Source organism: Podarcis liolepis (genome assembly GCF_965112155.1).
Source record: "Podarcis liolepis genome assembly, chromosome: 12".
NCBI classification, from domain to species: Eukaryota; Metazoa; Chordata; class Lepidosauria; order Squamata; family Lacertidae; genus Podarcis; species Podarcis liolepis.
The window spans coordinates 44,694,302-44,709,463 of record NC_139563.1 but is presented as its reverse complement, the minus strand read 5'-3'; the positions used below and the strand labels follow the sequence as shown (position 1 = coordinate 44,709,463).

The window sequence follows — 15,162 nt, the reverse complement described above, 5'->3', positions numbered from 1 at the left end:
GGGGGGGGAGGGAAAAAAACCAGCAGGAACTCGCAAGACATTGTCGTCTTGCGAAGCAAGCCCATAGGAAATTCGTTTTGTGAAGCACCTCCAAAGCGGAAAACTCTTTCGTCTAGCGAGTTTTCCGTTTTGCGAGGCATTCATCTTGCGGGGCACCACTGTAATAGTAATGCACCCACAAAAAGTTATGTTCTCCACAGCCGGCCCAAAAGCTGTTTGGCAAACTGGAGAAATGTAATTTTGTCAAGAGAAAATGGTACACAAATGGGGAGGTATGCCTATATGAATTTACCCCCCACCCAGTCTATGAATTTACCCCCCACCCAGTACAAGTCCCACCCACCATCACATATGGCTTCATGGAATGAAATAGTTGTCCACCTCTATTCCACTCCCATGAACAATGTAACATTGGTGGACAAGCTTCTTAGAACTTTAATCGGCTGTTTCACTGGACATCCTGTTCAGCCAAGGAGATCTGCAAAATAGCACATATCCTCCTTTGTTTCCCTGTGTTACACTGTTCATGTGAGGAGTTAAATGCACAAGGGAGCTAGCAACAACACCCCAAACCAGCTCTTAAGTAGAATAACATGATAATTTAGTTCCAACCTGAACACGTCATAAACTAGCATTGTTGTTTGTATGGAAATGCTTTGTAATTGCTTCCAGCGGACCTTGTGAAAACGCAGAGCTAAAGAAGCTCCATCCACATCGGAGCAGGTTTCCAGTGCCGAGATAGGAAAATTGCAAAAGGAAAGCAAGGCAAGAGAATCTAAAGGCAATTCCATTGACTGCAGGACCTGCAGACCTTTTCTGGCATTTAAAAGCCACTATATGTCAAGACTGTCAAGTCCAATATTGTTCAGCACAGTACACTATGCAGGCCTGAATTATTTCTTCTCTTATCCCACCGTTATTGTGAGTGTTGGGTGGGCGGGCGTGGGGGTTTATATGGGGGGGGGGAGAGGTACTGGCCTTCAAATGCACTGTAATATAAACCGAGCAACCTGTACTTGCTCAAAATCAGTGCTCACCACCTCTGCATATAGTTTAGACAGCCAAGCTCGCAAACCATGGCATACATTTTCTGTTGTGAAGTGGTGTTGGGAGGTGCAGTCTAAAATAAAGAAACAGCATTGCTGGAAAAGGGTGGTTTTATTGCCCAGCCCGTTTTCTTTCCACCAAGAATCTCAGGTTCCAAAGATGCTTTGTAGTATAACTGCTAGCAAAAATATCAACATGTGAACCAGTGAAAATTTCTCTTTTCACTGTGCTGCAGTTCCAAATCCAGAATAAGAAGCTTGAATTCTTGTTCCTGTAGTGCGGGACTGGGGAACATCTGACCCATGGGCCAAATGTAGCCTTGCCCCCCCCCCCACCCCTCTGATGTCACAAAAGACACCAGGTGTGGGAAAGGCAAGAGTGGGAATTCAAAGTTGTTCCACTGATCAAGAAAAGCATGCTGCTGCCTCCAGCCTCACTCCCTGCTTCTTCTTTGAACTGTAGAGGGTGTTTTAAGGCACACTTCTGTTCCATCAACTGATGGGTAGCTGAGAGCATCCCTCAAACTCTCCCGGCTTCTTCTTAAAATAAAGGTAAAGGTAAAGGGACCCCTGACCATTAGGTCCAGTCATGGCCAACTCTGGGGTTGCGGCGCTCATCTCGCTTTATTGGCTGAGGGAGCCAGCGTACAGCTTCCGGGTCATGTGGCCGGCATGACTAAGCCGCTTCTGGTGAACCAGAGCAGCACATGGAAACGGCGTTTACCTTCCCGCTGGAGCAGTACCTATTTATCTACTTGCAATTTGACGTGCTTTCGAACTGCTAGGTTGGCAGAAGCAGGGACTGAACAATGGGAGCTCACCCCGTCGCCAACCTTCCAATCGGCAAGTCCTAGGCTCTGTCGTTTAACCCACAGCGCCACCCACGTCCTGTTGGCTATAGTACCTCTGAAGTATTTACGGGAGCTTTAGAACATGGGGGTCTTTTTCCTTCATAACCCCATCTTTCCTGGAACTCAGACTCTAATGATTTAATTTATCCTACTGCTGGATAAATTACTACTAATTTATCCTACTGCTGGAAAGACCCAATATGCTACCTGAACACTGTGATCCTTTCAAACTACTCCAAAACTTCTCCAGAAATTCCTGTGGCTTCTGAGATCTTACCAAGCATTGAAACAAAAGACAGCACATAGTCATATCACCTCTGAAACTCTACTTCTTCACGTAATCTTATAAGGAGAACATAAATGCCAACATGTAACTAACTTAAAGAATCTGGCTTCATTAATCACTTGTGAGTGATGAAGTGAGTTTTGACTGGTCTCAACAATGGCACTTTCTAAAGCAGGGCCATTACCGCCCAGAGATTATCTTGCTCTGCAAATATTTGCCCCTACAGCCCTTTTCCATTGGACAAAGAGACAAGCCAATGGGTTTTGCACAATGCGTCTGGTCATGTCTGATGATAACCAGATTCTAGAAATAAATCCCCAACAAGCTCATTAAAGTATTGTGTGACTCACTGCATATTGTCTGGTTTGATCATTCCCAACAGGTGAAAGAATCAACGACTTCTTGCACTTAGACATTTCTACTATTAAGTGAAAGGGAAATTAAGCTTTAAACATGCATCAATTGATATAATCTGTAATGGTAATTTGTCCTTATAAAAATGGGGGTGGCAGGCGGAGGACAGCCCCCTATTTCTGCCCCCACCTTCTCTCTTCTCTCTCAATCCCTATCTCACCATTTTCATCCCGCCTTGCCACCCCAGCAAAACTACCCCTTTTATAAAAAATATCATGGGGTTAACAGCTGATATTTTATAAACAGGAAGGCGAAGACTCAGCACATTGGATCTTTTACTCTTTTTGACTGATTCTCCTTGCCCTTAGTGCTCTAAATGATACTTTGACACATCTGCTACTAACTCTATGGTTGCTAAGCCCTCTGGTCTCGCTTTGTAATAACATTTTGCTCCCTATCCCATCATTCTTCCATGCAGACGATCTGCTGACTGAGGGCAAGACTTTAGTGTGTTTAATGAAGTGGGCTCTGGCCCATGGAAGCCCATCCTACAAGATTTAAAATAAAAATAAACAAATAAAATTCCCAGGTGTCAAAAGACTTCCTGTGGTTTTGTTCCATATCATAATTGATACCCACTGGAATACTGAATTTGTATCAAGTCGTTATTGTAGAGCAACGTTGCCTTACGACAGATCAAACAACCAAATAAAGTTTTGTAAGGATATTATACTATACAGTGGTACCTCGGGTTAAGTACTTAATTCGTTCTGGAGGTCCGTTCTTAACCTGAAACTGTTCTTAACCTGAAGCACCACTTTAGCTAATGGAGCCTCCTGCTGCTGCCGTGTCACCAGAGCACGATTTCTGTTCTCATCCTGAAGCAAAGTTCTTAACCCGAGGTACTATTTCTGGGCTAGCGGAGTCTGTAACCTGAAGCGTATATAACCCAAGGTACCACTGTACATCAATATCAGATTACATGCCAATAATCTTGGCTATTCACCCACTGAGTGGGGTGGTGGAGTTGCTAAATAGGTGAAAGAGTTGGGGCACACAGCCCATGATGCTATTTTGCATTTGTATGTAAAAATTTATATGCATAGATACCTCTGGTACCTACGCATTTAATGCATAGGTGGATGGCTGGAATCTCACAAACACTGTGCACTTTGAAGCAATTTATTTAATAATAATAATAATAATAATAATAATAATAATAATAATAATAATTTGCATGTATAAAAAAATTAAGTACAAATTTATATGCATAGGTACCTCTAGTACATTTAAGGCAAAGGTGGATGGCTTGAATCTAATCAAAACTGTGCAATTGCAGATAATAATAATAATAATAATAATAATAATAATAATAATAATGGCACAGAAAGGGCCAAGAGATCTGGCCACTTTAAAAGTCTCATGCTTATGAGTATCTCTAAAGAGGTAGATAGGTTTTACCTTTGGCTAAAATGTCTTGACTAATCAGCAGATAGGAATTCAGAAACGTCTTTCTCAGGGATCAAGACAAGGAGCAACTTTGTGAGATTTGTAACCCTAACTGCTGTACAATTCCCTTGACTGAGCAAGTTATGCACACAGTTATACAAGTGCACTTATACGTAGCAACATGTTTTGCGGTTATTATGTCCTTTAATAATTAAACTAGTCATTCACAATTATATGGCACCGATTGTTCAAGAGAAGGCTTGAGGCGGGGAGCCCCCGCGCAAACAATCACAGGTGCCGATTCACAAAATGCATTAAGAACAACTGTTCATTTATTTCTGCTGTCTGTCTCTATGGTCTCAGTCATGCGTATCAAAGGATGGATTATCCATCACACTAACTGACATTTGCTAGTTTCAGTTATAGCAGCCTCTACCTGCATATGACGGAAGCCAAAAAATAAATAGGAAGAATACTTTAAGACTACACATTTACTTAGCAGCAGGGCTTCTTTTTTCAGCCGAAACTCACTGGAACTGAGTTCCCGCACCTCTCAGGTGGGCGCCATTGCTATTATAAGAGAACAAGGGAGGCATTCATGATGAGTTCCAGCACGCCTTTTTCCAGAAAAACAGTACTGCTTAGGAGTAAATCTCACTGAACACACTGGGGCTTACCTTTAAGTAAGCTTGCATAGGTGGGCGCTGCAAGTCAGGGGTTGTTCACACACACACACACACACACACACACACACACACACAACCTTTTTTAAAAGACCAGAGAATTTCCTCCATATGAGCACTGAGTACACATTGCTGTCTTGGTGTTTTTTGTTTCGTTAGCCCTTCATTCAATCCAAATGTGAACTGAATGATCATTCATTCCCTTGTCAATCTCTCCATCATTTTCTTGATGTGCTGGGCTCATTCCATGTCTCACCTTTCATTTTTTTCCCTGTTTTTGACACCACCAACCTCCCGCTTTTATGACCCACACCCAAAAAAACCACAGCCCACAATAAAGCACAGCAAATTGTATTTCTCAAGGAAACATACTGGACAGTTATAGGTCTGTCAGGAGACAGAGTTTAAAAGAATTGTACATTTTCAAAGCAACCTAATATGTATGCACACATGCAAACACAATATGGAACACGCTCACGCAGAGTTCTGATTATTTCTCGGCCGCGGCTCCAATCTGGTGGGACGCTCTGTCACAAGAGACTAGGGCCCTGCGTGACCTGACATCTTTCCGCAGGGCCTGCAAGACAGAGCTGTTCCACCAGGCCTTTGGTCAGGGCGCAGCCTGACCCCCTCCTCTGGCAATCTGCACAGAATTTTGCTTAATGGTTGCCATCAATTTGATTTTAATTAATTTTATAATGACTGTTTTTAGAATGTTGGATTATTTTGATTGTTGTTATCCGCCCTGAGCCCAGCTTCGGCTGGGGAGGGCGGGATATAAATAAATATTTATTCTCATTATCATTATTATGAAGAAAAGATAACAATAATGTAGCTTCTTTTAAAATACCACCCAATAGCCACCTTGTTAAGAAAAGAAACAAACAACTCGCCCAAAATTTACAGATCTGCTAACTTTTGAAATTTGACTACACTGGGAATTTTACCTGAACAGGAAGAGTAGGTGCTAAGTCAAATATTCACAGAGTACTTTGCTCCCCTCCCCCACTTTTAGTGTATATAAAACAAAGATTTCAAAAATGAAGTGACCTTAAGTGTATAGGACAGATGCAATCAGGAGGTCGATGTCCTCAACACTCTGTTGCTAGATGTTCTTGGGAAGATTTTACTTCTTAAAATCTGCAGTTCGCATTCAGCAATAAAACTGGTTTGGGGGTGAAACACTAGTATGGCTGAAACACTAGTCTCACTGCTGGAAGAGCTGCAGCTATTTGCTCTTTTGGGCCAAGTGAAGTAGTTCAGTTGCCCTCATGCATCCCCCTTGGTAAAGGTAAAGGGACCCCTGACCATTAGGTCCAGTCGTGGATGACTCTGGGGTTGCAGCACTCATCTCGCTTTATTGGCCAAGGAAGCCGGCATACAGCTTCCGGGTCATGTGGCCAGCATGACTAAGCCGCTTCTGGCAAACCAGAGCAGCACACGGAAACGCCGTTTACCTTCCTGCTGGAGCGGTACATACTTGCACTTTGACGTGCTTTCGAACTGCTAGGTTGGCAGGAGCAGGGACCGAGCAATGGGAGCTCACCCCGTTGCGGGGATTCGAACCGCAACCTTCTGATCAGCAAGCCCTAGGCTCTGTGGTTTAATCCACAGTGCCACCCGTGTCTCCACAGCGCTCCCCCTTGAGAGGTCCACAAAAACCAGATAGGATTTGCAAAAGGCACATGATTTCACCCAAAATGCCACTACAGTGGTACCTTGGGTTACATACGCTTCGGGTTACAGACTCCGCTAACCCAGAAATAGTACCTCGGGTTAAGAACTTTGCTTCAGGATGAGAACAGAAATCGCACGGCAGCGGCACAGCGGGAGGCCCCATTAGCTAAAGTGGTACTTCACGTTAAGAACAGTTTCAGGTTAAAAACGGACCTCCGGAACAAATTAAGTACGTAACCAGAGGTACCACTGTAAATATTTCCCCTTTTGAGATAAGAAGAAAATTTCATCTTAAAATTCCACATTAATAAGGGTAGCAGTGGAACTCCAGTGCAATCTTTGGTAAGAAATTAGTCAAGCTTCAGCTTTATCCTGTATCAATTCTACAGTCAGGTTTTGGTAGCCTCTGAACGTTCAGCTTACTAGTAAAACGTGTGTCCTCTCAAACTTCCTGTACAGAAAGTAAACACATGGACCACATCCTTGGCAACCTGAACGTTCTGCAACAGGATCTGTAACAGCTTGGAAGTGTCTCATCATTTAATCATAAGATTACTGGAAAGACAAACAAAATGCCTTATGAGAGGCACCACCTTCATCACGGGAATAAATAAACCAGGGAAGCTTTATGGGAACAGACAGAGGGATGGAGAGAGCTTGCCCTATATAGTATTCAAATCATTTATCCAAAAGGCCCCCAGAGTTTATTACAAAAATCAGGAGTAAAACAGACCCTGCTCTCAAAATAATCCCTAGTTTGTGTTCAGTAGCAATGATCCAACCTTTAAAAAAATAAAATAAAATACAGTAATTTTACACTTAGCCAGTGTTAGAAACTCAGATATGTAAGCTAGGTGCCAAATGGCTGCATAAACTGTTAGAATTCCTGCTCCGTGATTACAGTCATAGGATTGTTGTCTATCACACGACGGTGTATGCTTTGATTCCACAGAGTGGGAAGTGACGGAGACAGGATGTTTGTGTTACTGTGTTCCATGAAGTGGGACTATTGTCCTTTGTCCTTTCTCTTTGCTGTCTGATGCTAGAGAGAGGGAGAGCCATGTTGCAGTGCTCCGTGTGTGTTTATATGTAAATAAAGTAGATTAGCCAAAATGCTGAGTTGCTGAGGTCTGTTACACAAGCTGCGAAGACTCTGCAGATCCCTAAGCGTGCTGTTGTCTGTTGGCATCGGTCGCTGTGATATTCGGGCAGAAGAAAGCTTTTGAAGGAAGATCAGGAGGTAGAGAACATGCCAGTAAGGCATGTGTCTCTGCCAGGGTCCTACTCGAGTGTAGAAAGAGAGTTGCAGCCACCAAAACAGAAATGCCTACTTGCCATTTTGGGATCAGGCGGCTAGAAAGCCCTATTGAAAAACACAACTTTTTGGTTCCTGAAATTCATTCTGATTGTGCAGATAAAATATAGAATTCTACAGGCTGGGGTACAGGTGTGTGAAAACAGTCCGGATCCAAGGATCCTCAGGTATGACACCTCCAAAAGGCGGAGGCGTCAGGTGACATCCTGGCGCCCAAGCATCTTCACTTGGCTGCGAGCGGCCGATAGCCAGATGCAAAATGTAACTGGCACCTGGCGAATTTTGAACGCTACTCTTAGCTCTATATTAACTTTCACTCTTTTAACTAAGAAGATAACAACATGTTACTAAAGCTACAATAATGGCACCAAGCAAGACATCCCTCAAGGACTTTTTTGGCACTCTCAGCAACATTTGATACCCCCTTCCCCACCAACAGCCCTCCTGGGCTTTGAGAAGGTGGCATGAGGTCTCTAACAGGGTCCCTGAGTCAGCCTGTCTCCTTGCCAAAGTCCAGTTAGAACTTTCCCAGCTTTGGGAAGAAGGCAGGAGGGCTCTAGCACCCTGCCAGAGCCTCACACCTTCTTCCCTTTGGGCTTCACTATAAGGCACTATTTTAAAGGTATGCTTGACAAGGAAGACACACAGCCCCGGCTATGAATTCCATGTTGAAGTACTCTTGCAGTCCACTTGCTATGAAAAGTTGGACTGGCCTGACCTAGAGGAACGCTGTTGCTGAAGGTAGCTTGGTGTATGGTTCCATCCTTTACAAGAGACAGAAAATAACTGCAAGAAAGAGCATAGTGAAGGTGACCACAAACACTGGCATGTAATCATAGAATTGTAGAGTTGGGAGGGACCACGAGGGCTATCTAGTCCAACCCCCTGCAATGCCAGATTCCTTTTTCCAACTTGTGACTCAAACCCATGATCCTGAGTCACATGATCTATCAACTGAGCTATCTCAAAATTTCAGAGCAACTGTCCCTCTTAACTCTCTGTGACTATTTTCTATTTTGCTACAAGGAATCAAACGTGTGTTGTTGTTGCTATTGTTGTTGTTTGTTGTTATTATTTGTTGTTGTTGTTGGTTGTTGTTGTTGTTGTTGTTGTTGTTGTTGTTGCTGCTGCTGCTGCTGCTGCCGTAATTATCATGGAGAATCTTTACCCACCCATTTCTTATGCTTTCCTTTCAAGCAGCTATGCAAAATAACCAAATCAGTGAAGATGGGACTCCAGCTTCAAAAGAATCCCACAGATTTAAATTAAAATATTGCAAACAATTCCTATAGATTGCAGCCATTATGTACTGAAAATATGAATAATAACTACCTGCAAACAGCAACAACAGTTTTATGAAAGAAGAGCAAAGCAACTTTGAGAATTCAGCCGCAAGTTAGGAGAACACTTTGAAGAAGAGTGCTTTGGGGAATACAAAACAACAAAGCTTGGTATCTGAACTATTTTAAACTATTTTAAAGGTGTACTTGACTAGGAAGAGGGACGGACACACACACACACACAGCCCTGGCTATGAATACTCCTTACAGCTAGTAGCACATATTATAGTGCATTCCGGTTCATGGCTAGGTAAAGGTACCCCTGACCATTAGGTCCAGTCGTGACCGACTCTGGGATTGCGGCGCTCATCTCGCTTTATTGGCCGAGGGAGCCAGCGTACAGCTTCCGGGTCATGTGGCCAGCATGACTAAGCCGCTTCTGGCGAACCAGAGCAGCGCACGGAAACGCCGTTTACCTTTCCACTGGAGCAGTACCTATTTATCTACTTGCACTTGACGTGCTTTCAAACTGCTAGGTTGGCAGGAGCAGGGACCAAGCAACAGGAGCTCACCCCGTTGCGGGGATTCGAACCGCCAACCTTCTGATTGGCAAGTCCTAGGCTCTGTGGTTTAACCCACAGCGCCACCCGAGTCCCGGTAAATTCTATCAAGACTTATTTCCTGGTTGTGTGGCATAAGAATTGCAGCTATAGTCAACAGTTTGTAACATTAAAAAATTCCTTCCAGTAGCACCTTAAAGACCAACTAAGTTAGGTCTTAGTTAGTCCTGCCAACCTAGCAGTTTGAAAGCACGTCAAGTGCAAGTAGATAAATAGGTACCGCTCCAGTAGAAAGGTCTTTAAGGTGCTACTGGAAGGAATTTTTTATTTTGACTATGGCAGACCAACACGGCTACCTATCTACTACTGGAACCACAGTTTGTAACATTGTTCTTCACCCATCCTATTCCCAAAGTTCTAAAATGCCTCTGCTTCCTATCATGCTGCTTTTGTTTGGAAGCCATGAGGAAGTGAGTTGAGCCGTCCACCAATCCATTGTTTTATCTGCAAAGCCAACAGCAGCTTTCCACCTCCAAGGCATCAAGGTATATGTGATCAAGCAAACAGACTATTTACACCATCAAAGCCAAACAGTCAAGTAGAACAATTCATAAAAGGTATAAAAGAGGACTTGCAAAAGAAAAGAGAGCGGAGCAGAACAAAGGGTTTTAGATCCTCTAATCATTAACCACTTAAAATTAATTTGTGCTAGGGGTGAGCACCCAAAACCCACACAGCACTCTTTATAATGAGCTGAAGCACCAATGGTCAAGATCACAGCAGGAATTTATATTTACTTTATATTTACACAGCCTGACTTAACTGTGTATCTGAAGAAGTGTGCATGCACACGAAAGCTCATACCAAGAACTAACTTAGTTGGTCTTTAAGGTGCTACTGGAAGGAATTTTTTTATTTTGACTATGGCAGACCAACACGGCTACCTATCTGTAACTGACTTAACTGGCTTATGGATCGCTGTTTGCAAATAACAGCATTTTCTGCTATTCTGAACATTTCCGTTTTGCGTAGCAAGATATCAGAAGTATATGCTGAAAGCATTCGAACAAAAAGCACTCTGGTCTCTCTAATAACTTTCAGGAACTTTGGCAGAACGCAGCACTGAAGGCGTGGCAGCTATTAAGTGTGGCAGGAGAGAGAGCGTGCTACCTCTTGAGTACACTATGGAACAGGCTTTAGAAGAGAGGCTCTGAATGTGTAAATAACATGTTCAACAAAGGCTCAGGACGAAAACAAAACAGAACAGTTACAGTTACTCCTTGATCTATGTGGGCAGATCTTCAGTCTCACACTGCGTTCCCATGAAGTAACATTTCCCCCGCAGGAGGATTCTTGATACCATCGCAGATAAATTTAAATGCCTTTATTTATTCTAAAGAAATAAAACATTGGTCTTTAAGCAGTCCTTTTTCCATGCCATCAGGCATGCTGAAACCAAACCAAAAGTTATTCTGCCTTCAACGTGGTCCTCAAAAAAGATACTGTGCTTCAACTACCGGTAAAGGTAAAGGGACCCCTGACCATTAGGTCCAGTTGTGGCCGACTCTGGGGTTGCGGCGCTCATCTCGCTTTATTGGCTGAGGGAGCCGGCGTACAGCTTCCGGGTCATGTGTACAGCAGGACTAAGCCGCTTCTGGTGAACCTTCCCGCCAGAGCAGTACCTATTTATCTACTTGCACTTTGCCGTGCTTTCTAACTGCTAGGTTGGCAGGAGCAGGGACCGAGCAATGGGAGCTCACCCCGTCACGGGGATTCGAACAACTTTCTGATCGGCAAGTCCTAGGCTCTGTGGTTTAACCCACAGCGCCACCCGCGTCCCTCTCAACTACCGGTACTTTAATGCAAAACCAAACCAGGTTAAGAATAGTTTCAGGTTAAGAACAGACCTCCAGAATGAATTAAGTTCTTAACCCAAGGTACCACTGTATTATAGGCAATTTGACTTAAAACATGTGGTGCCTCAGAATGTAACTCAAAGGTCAAAGGTGAGCTGCCTGTACAGTGGTACCTTGGTTTAAGAACAGCTTAGTTTATGAACAACTTGGATTAAGAACGCTGCAAACCCGGAAGTAGGTGTTGTGGTTTGTGAACTTTGCCTTGGAAGCAGAACATGTTGAGTGTGTTCCATTTGTAAATTGAGCCCCCCACTGCTATGGGAAAGTACGCCTTGGTTTAAGAATGCTTTGGTTTAAGAACGAACTTCCAGAACGCATTAAGTTCGTAAACCAAGGTACCACTGTATTACAATTAATAAATCTTTCTATTGTTGGGTTGTGCATCAGGCTACCTGCTCAATACAGAAAGGCAGCGTATAAATATTTTTCTTTTTTAAAAAAATAAAGAAAATATGGGTAACATAAACACCTGCTGCTGTATTCTACTTCCAATTCACTATACTATACTAAGGTTAAAGGACTCCTGGATGGTTATGTCCAGTCAAAGGCAACTATGGGGTTGCGGCGCTCATCTCGCTTTCAGGCCGAGGGAGTCGGTGTTTGTCCACAGCTTTCTGGGTCATGTGGCCAGTGTGACTAAACCACTTCTGGTGCAACAGGACATCGTGACAGAAACCAGAGTGCACGGAAATGCCATTTACCTTCTCACTGCAGCAGTACCTATTTATCTATTTGCACTGGTGTGCTTTCAAACTGCTAGGATGGCAGGAGCAGGGACAAAGTAACGGGAGCTCACCCCATTACGGGGATTTGAACTGCCAACTTTCCAATCGCCAAGCTCAAGGGGTTCAGTGGATTAGACCACAGTATAGTATATAAGGTATATAAGTTTATAAGGGACACGGGTGGCGCTGTGGGTTAAACCACAGCACCTAGGGCTTGCCAATCAGAAGGTTGGCGGTTCGAATCCCCGCAACAGAGTGAGCTCCCATTGCTTGGTCCATGCTCCTGCCAACCAAGCAGTTCGAAAGCACGAAGTGCAAGTAGATAAATAGGTACTGCTCTGGTGGGAAGGTAAATGGCATTTCCATGCACTGCGCTGGTTCGCCAGAAGCGGCTTAATCATGTTGGCCACATGACCTGGAAGCTGTACGCTGGCTCCCTCAGCCAATAAAGCGAGATGATCACCACAACCCCAGAGTCGTCTGCGACTGGACCTAACGGTCAGGGGTACTTTTACCTTCTCCTTTTATAGTATAATACTATACTACACACCTTGATAATGGGAGTTGTTCAAGACACCTCTGCGATCCCATCTCTGGGCTCTCCTACAGTACACATTCTTGGGAGTGGATATCTAGGCTCTTAGGCACATTCCTGGGCAGCTCTCTTCCTCTTCACTACCAAAGGCTTAACAGAATGCCATTCTGACCATAGGTACTGAAGTGCTTACAGGAGATAAAAGACTGTTGTGAATGAGCCCAGCTTGAGTTATTCAGGATTCACCTGACACCAGGATTCTAATCTCGCCTCAGGTGACCTATTAAGGGCAACAATAACCTGCCCAGCCTACAACCACTTTAGCGCCTCCATTTCAACAAAGCAAAAAAACAACCAGAGGAAATGGCCCCAAGGAGCTTCCGAAAAAGCCTTTTATTCAGATATCTGGGGAAAAGGACTGGGGGGGGGGGGCATAGGTTCTTTGTCTAACTCTCTGCTGCCCAACTGATCTGTCAGGCTCGAATGCATTTGCAACAAGCTGGGAGAGATGTGTTAAGAACCATCAGCAAGCACAGAGCAAAGCTCAGGCAAGAAACAGAAATGGAGAGGCGAAACTGTTCTTTGGTAGATTTGAAAGCAACTGTCTGTATTACTCCTGTATCTTCCAGATCTCTCATAACAAAATAAAGGAATTAGCAGTTAAAATTATCTTAATGCGTGACTCCCTCTCCTTCTCCCACCCCTGCTTTCTTCTTTCCTTTAGGAGGTTGCTCACAGCATGGAGTTACAATGAAGAACCGCCCAAGGAGTCGTATCCTATTTCCACGTCGCAAATGGTATCTCCAAAGGAGCGTTACACCTGTTCAGTTATATCTAAATCAGTTCTTATTAATTGGTGCAGGGTTTTTGACTAGCTTACAATGCTCAAGTCTTGGCACTTCTAAAGCAATGGGTGTGCCTCTGAGCATGTACAAAGTCATTTTCTTCTCTCTTCCCCCATCCACTACAAGCCACACACGTGGATAGCTCAGTCAGCAGAGCATGAAACTCTTAATCTCAGGGTTATGGGTTCGAGCCCCACATTGGGCGAAAAGATTCCTGCGTTGCAGGGGGTTGGACTAGATGACCCTCAGAGATCCCTTCCCACTCAGATTCTGTGAAATATTCCAAGTTCCAAAGGAGTGCAGGGATGGATCTCTCTCTCCTTGCACCCCAGCTTTATTTTATAAACACATCCCGTTCCAAAACACTCCGGGGGCAGAGCCAATTCCATGCAAGAGAGGCTTCAGATATTTGATTTTATTGCACTTTCTACTTTACACCTGCCCTGGGAACTGAACCCTTCTGCCTGGGGGCGGGGGAAGAGCTATGCATTGGCCAGAAGAATGAAGTGGCAACATCAGGAAGCATTTGTAACAGGAGTGGAAACCTAATTATAATTTTTTATTACAAAAATGTATTAAATTTAATAATTTGGATAAATTTGCTAAAATTTGGAAAACTAATAAAAATTATTTTAAGAGAGAGAGAGAGAAATGCACGGGCGAGGGGGATGCGGACAAGAAGAAGAGCGGAAATCGCAACCGTGTCTACTCGGAAGTAAGCGCTATTGAACTCAGTGGGGCTCCCTCCCGGATAAACGGGGAGGTCCGGGTTGTGATCGGTCCCAGCGAGCGCGGGCTGTGGCGGCGGCGGCAGCAGCTCCTGCGCGGCGCGCGTTTCCTCGGGAGCAAGCGAGACGCGCTGCTGCTGCTCCTCCTCCTCAGCTTGGGCTACTTACAATCTCGGCCACCATGAGGATCCCGGGCAGCGTCCTGAGGAACTCTCGGTCGTAGGCGAGCGTGCTGGAAGCGGACGACCAGTTGGCCGTGAAGGAGCTGCTGGCGGTGGTGGTGACGGTGTGCGAGCGCGAGCGCTCCTGCGCCGGGTGGCGGTGCGGCTCGTGGTTCGGCTGCTGCTGCTGCTGCTCCATCGTCGCTTCGGCTCCCGGAGGAGGAGGGCCGACGCCCCAGCCAGGGCGCCTCCGCTCCCCGCAAAGTCAGGCCAGCCCGCTCCGGACTCGGTGCTGCCCGCCTGAGGCGGATTGCGCGCGGCGAAGGCGGCGCAACAGCCCCGGGACGAAGCGCCTGAGGGGGAAGCGGCGGTGGCTTTTGTGCGGCGCCTGTGAGGAAGCCCGTCGCCGGGACTCCAGGGGGCAGAGCTAAGGAGCCGGGCGCGCGGGGAGGGGGCGAGGCCTGAGGCTGCAGCCGGGTCCCTGGAGGGGGGCGCGGGGCGCGCGGGCTGGCTGGGGAGAAGGGAAGGAGGTACCCGGTAGCGCGCGCGCGCGCCAAGCCCTGAAGTGGCGTCCTCTGCTCCCTCTTCGCCTCAGGATTTTGCCCCCGGTTACTAGGGGGCGAGTTTCCTTATGGAATATTTTGAACCCCCCCCCCCCAAAAAGTTGATAAGCATTCCCATTCAAATTGTGTGTGTTGTGTGCGCCACATCTTGTGGGGCAGGGCTTACCTGGGGACAGTACCGGATTAAA

General features: G+C 45.3%; 1 protein-coding gene across 1 annotated transcript in view; it reads right to left on the bottom strand.

Moving 5' to 3' along the window:
- The window catches only part of CMTM8 (CKLF like MARVEL transmembrane domain containing 8), a 30,078-nt gene extending 15,228 nt beyond the window's left edge, over positions 1 to 14,850 (bottom strand). Inside the window, exon 1 of the mRNA XM_083468618.1 lies at positions 14,419 to 14,850. Coding sequence (XP_083324744.1) covers positions 14,419 to 14,610 — 192 coding nt within the window. The 5' untranslated portion in view covers positions 14,611 to 14,850. The remainder of the gene's footprint in view (positions 1 to 14,418) is intronic.
- Between the last annotated feature and the right edge of the window lie 312 nt (positions 14,851 to 15,162).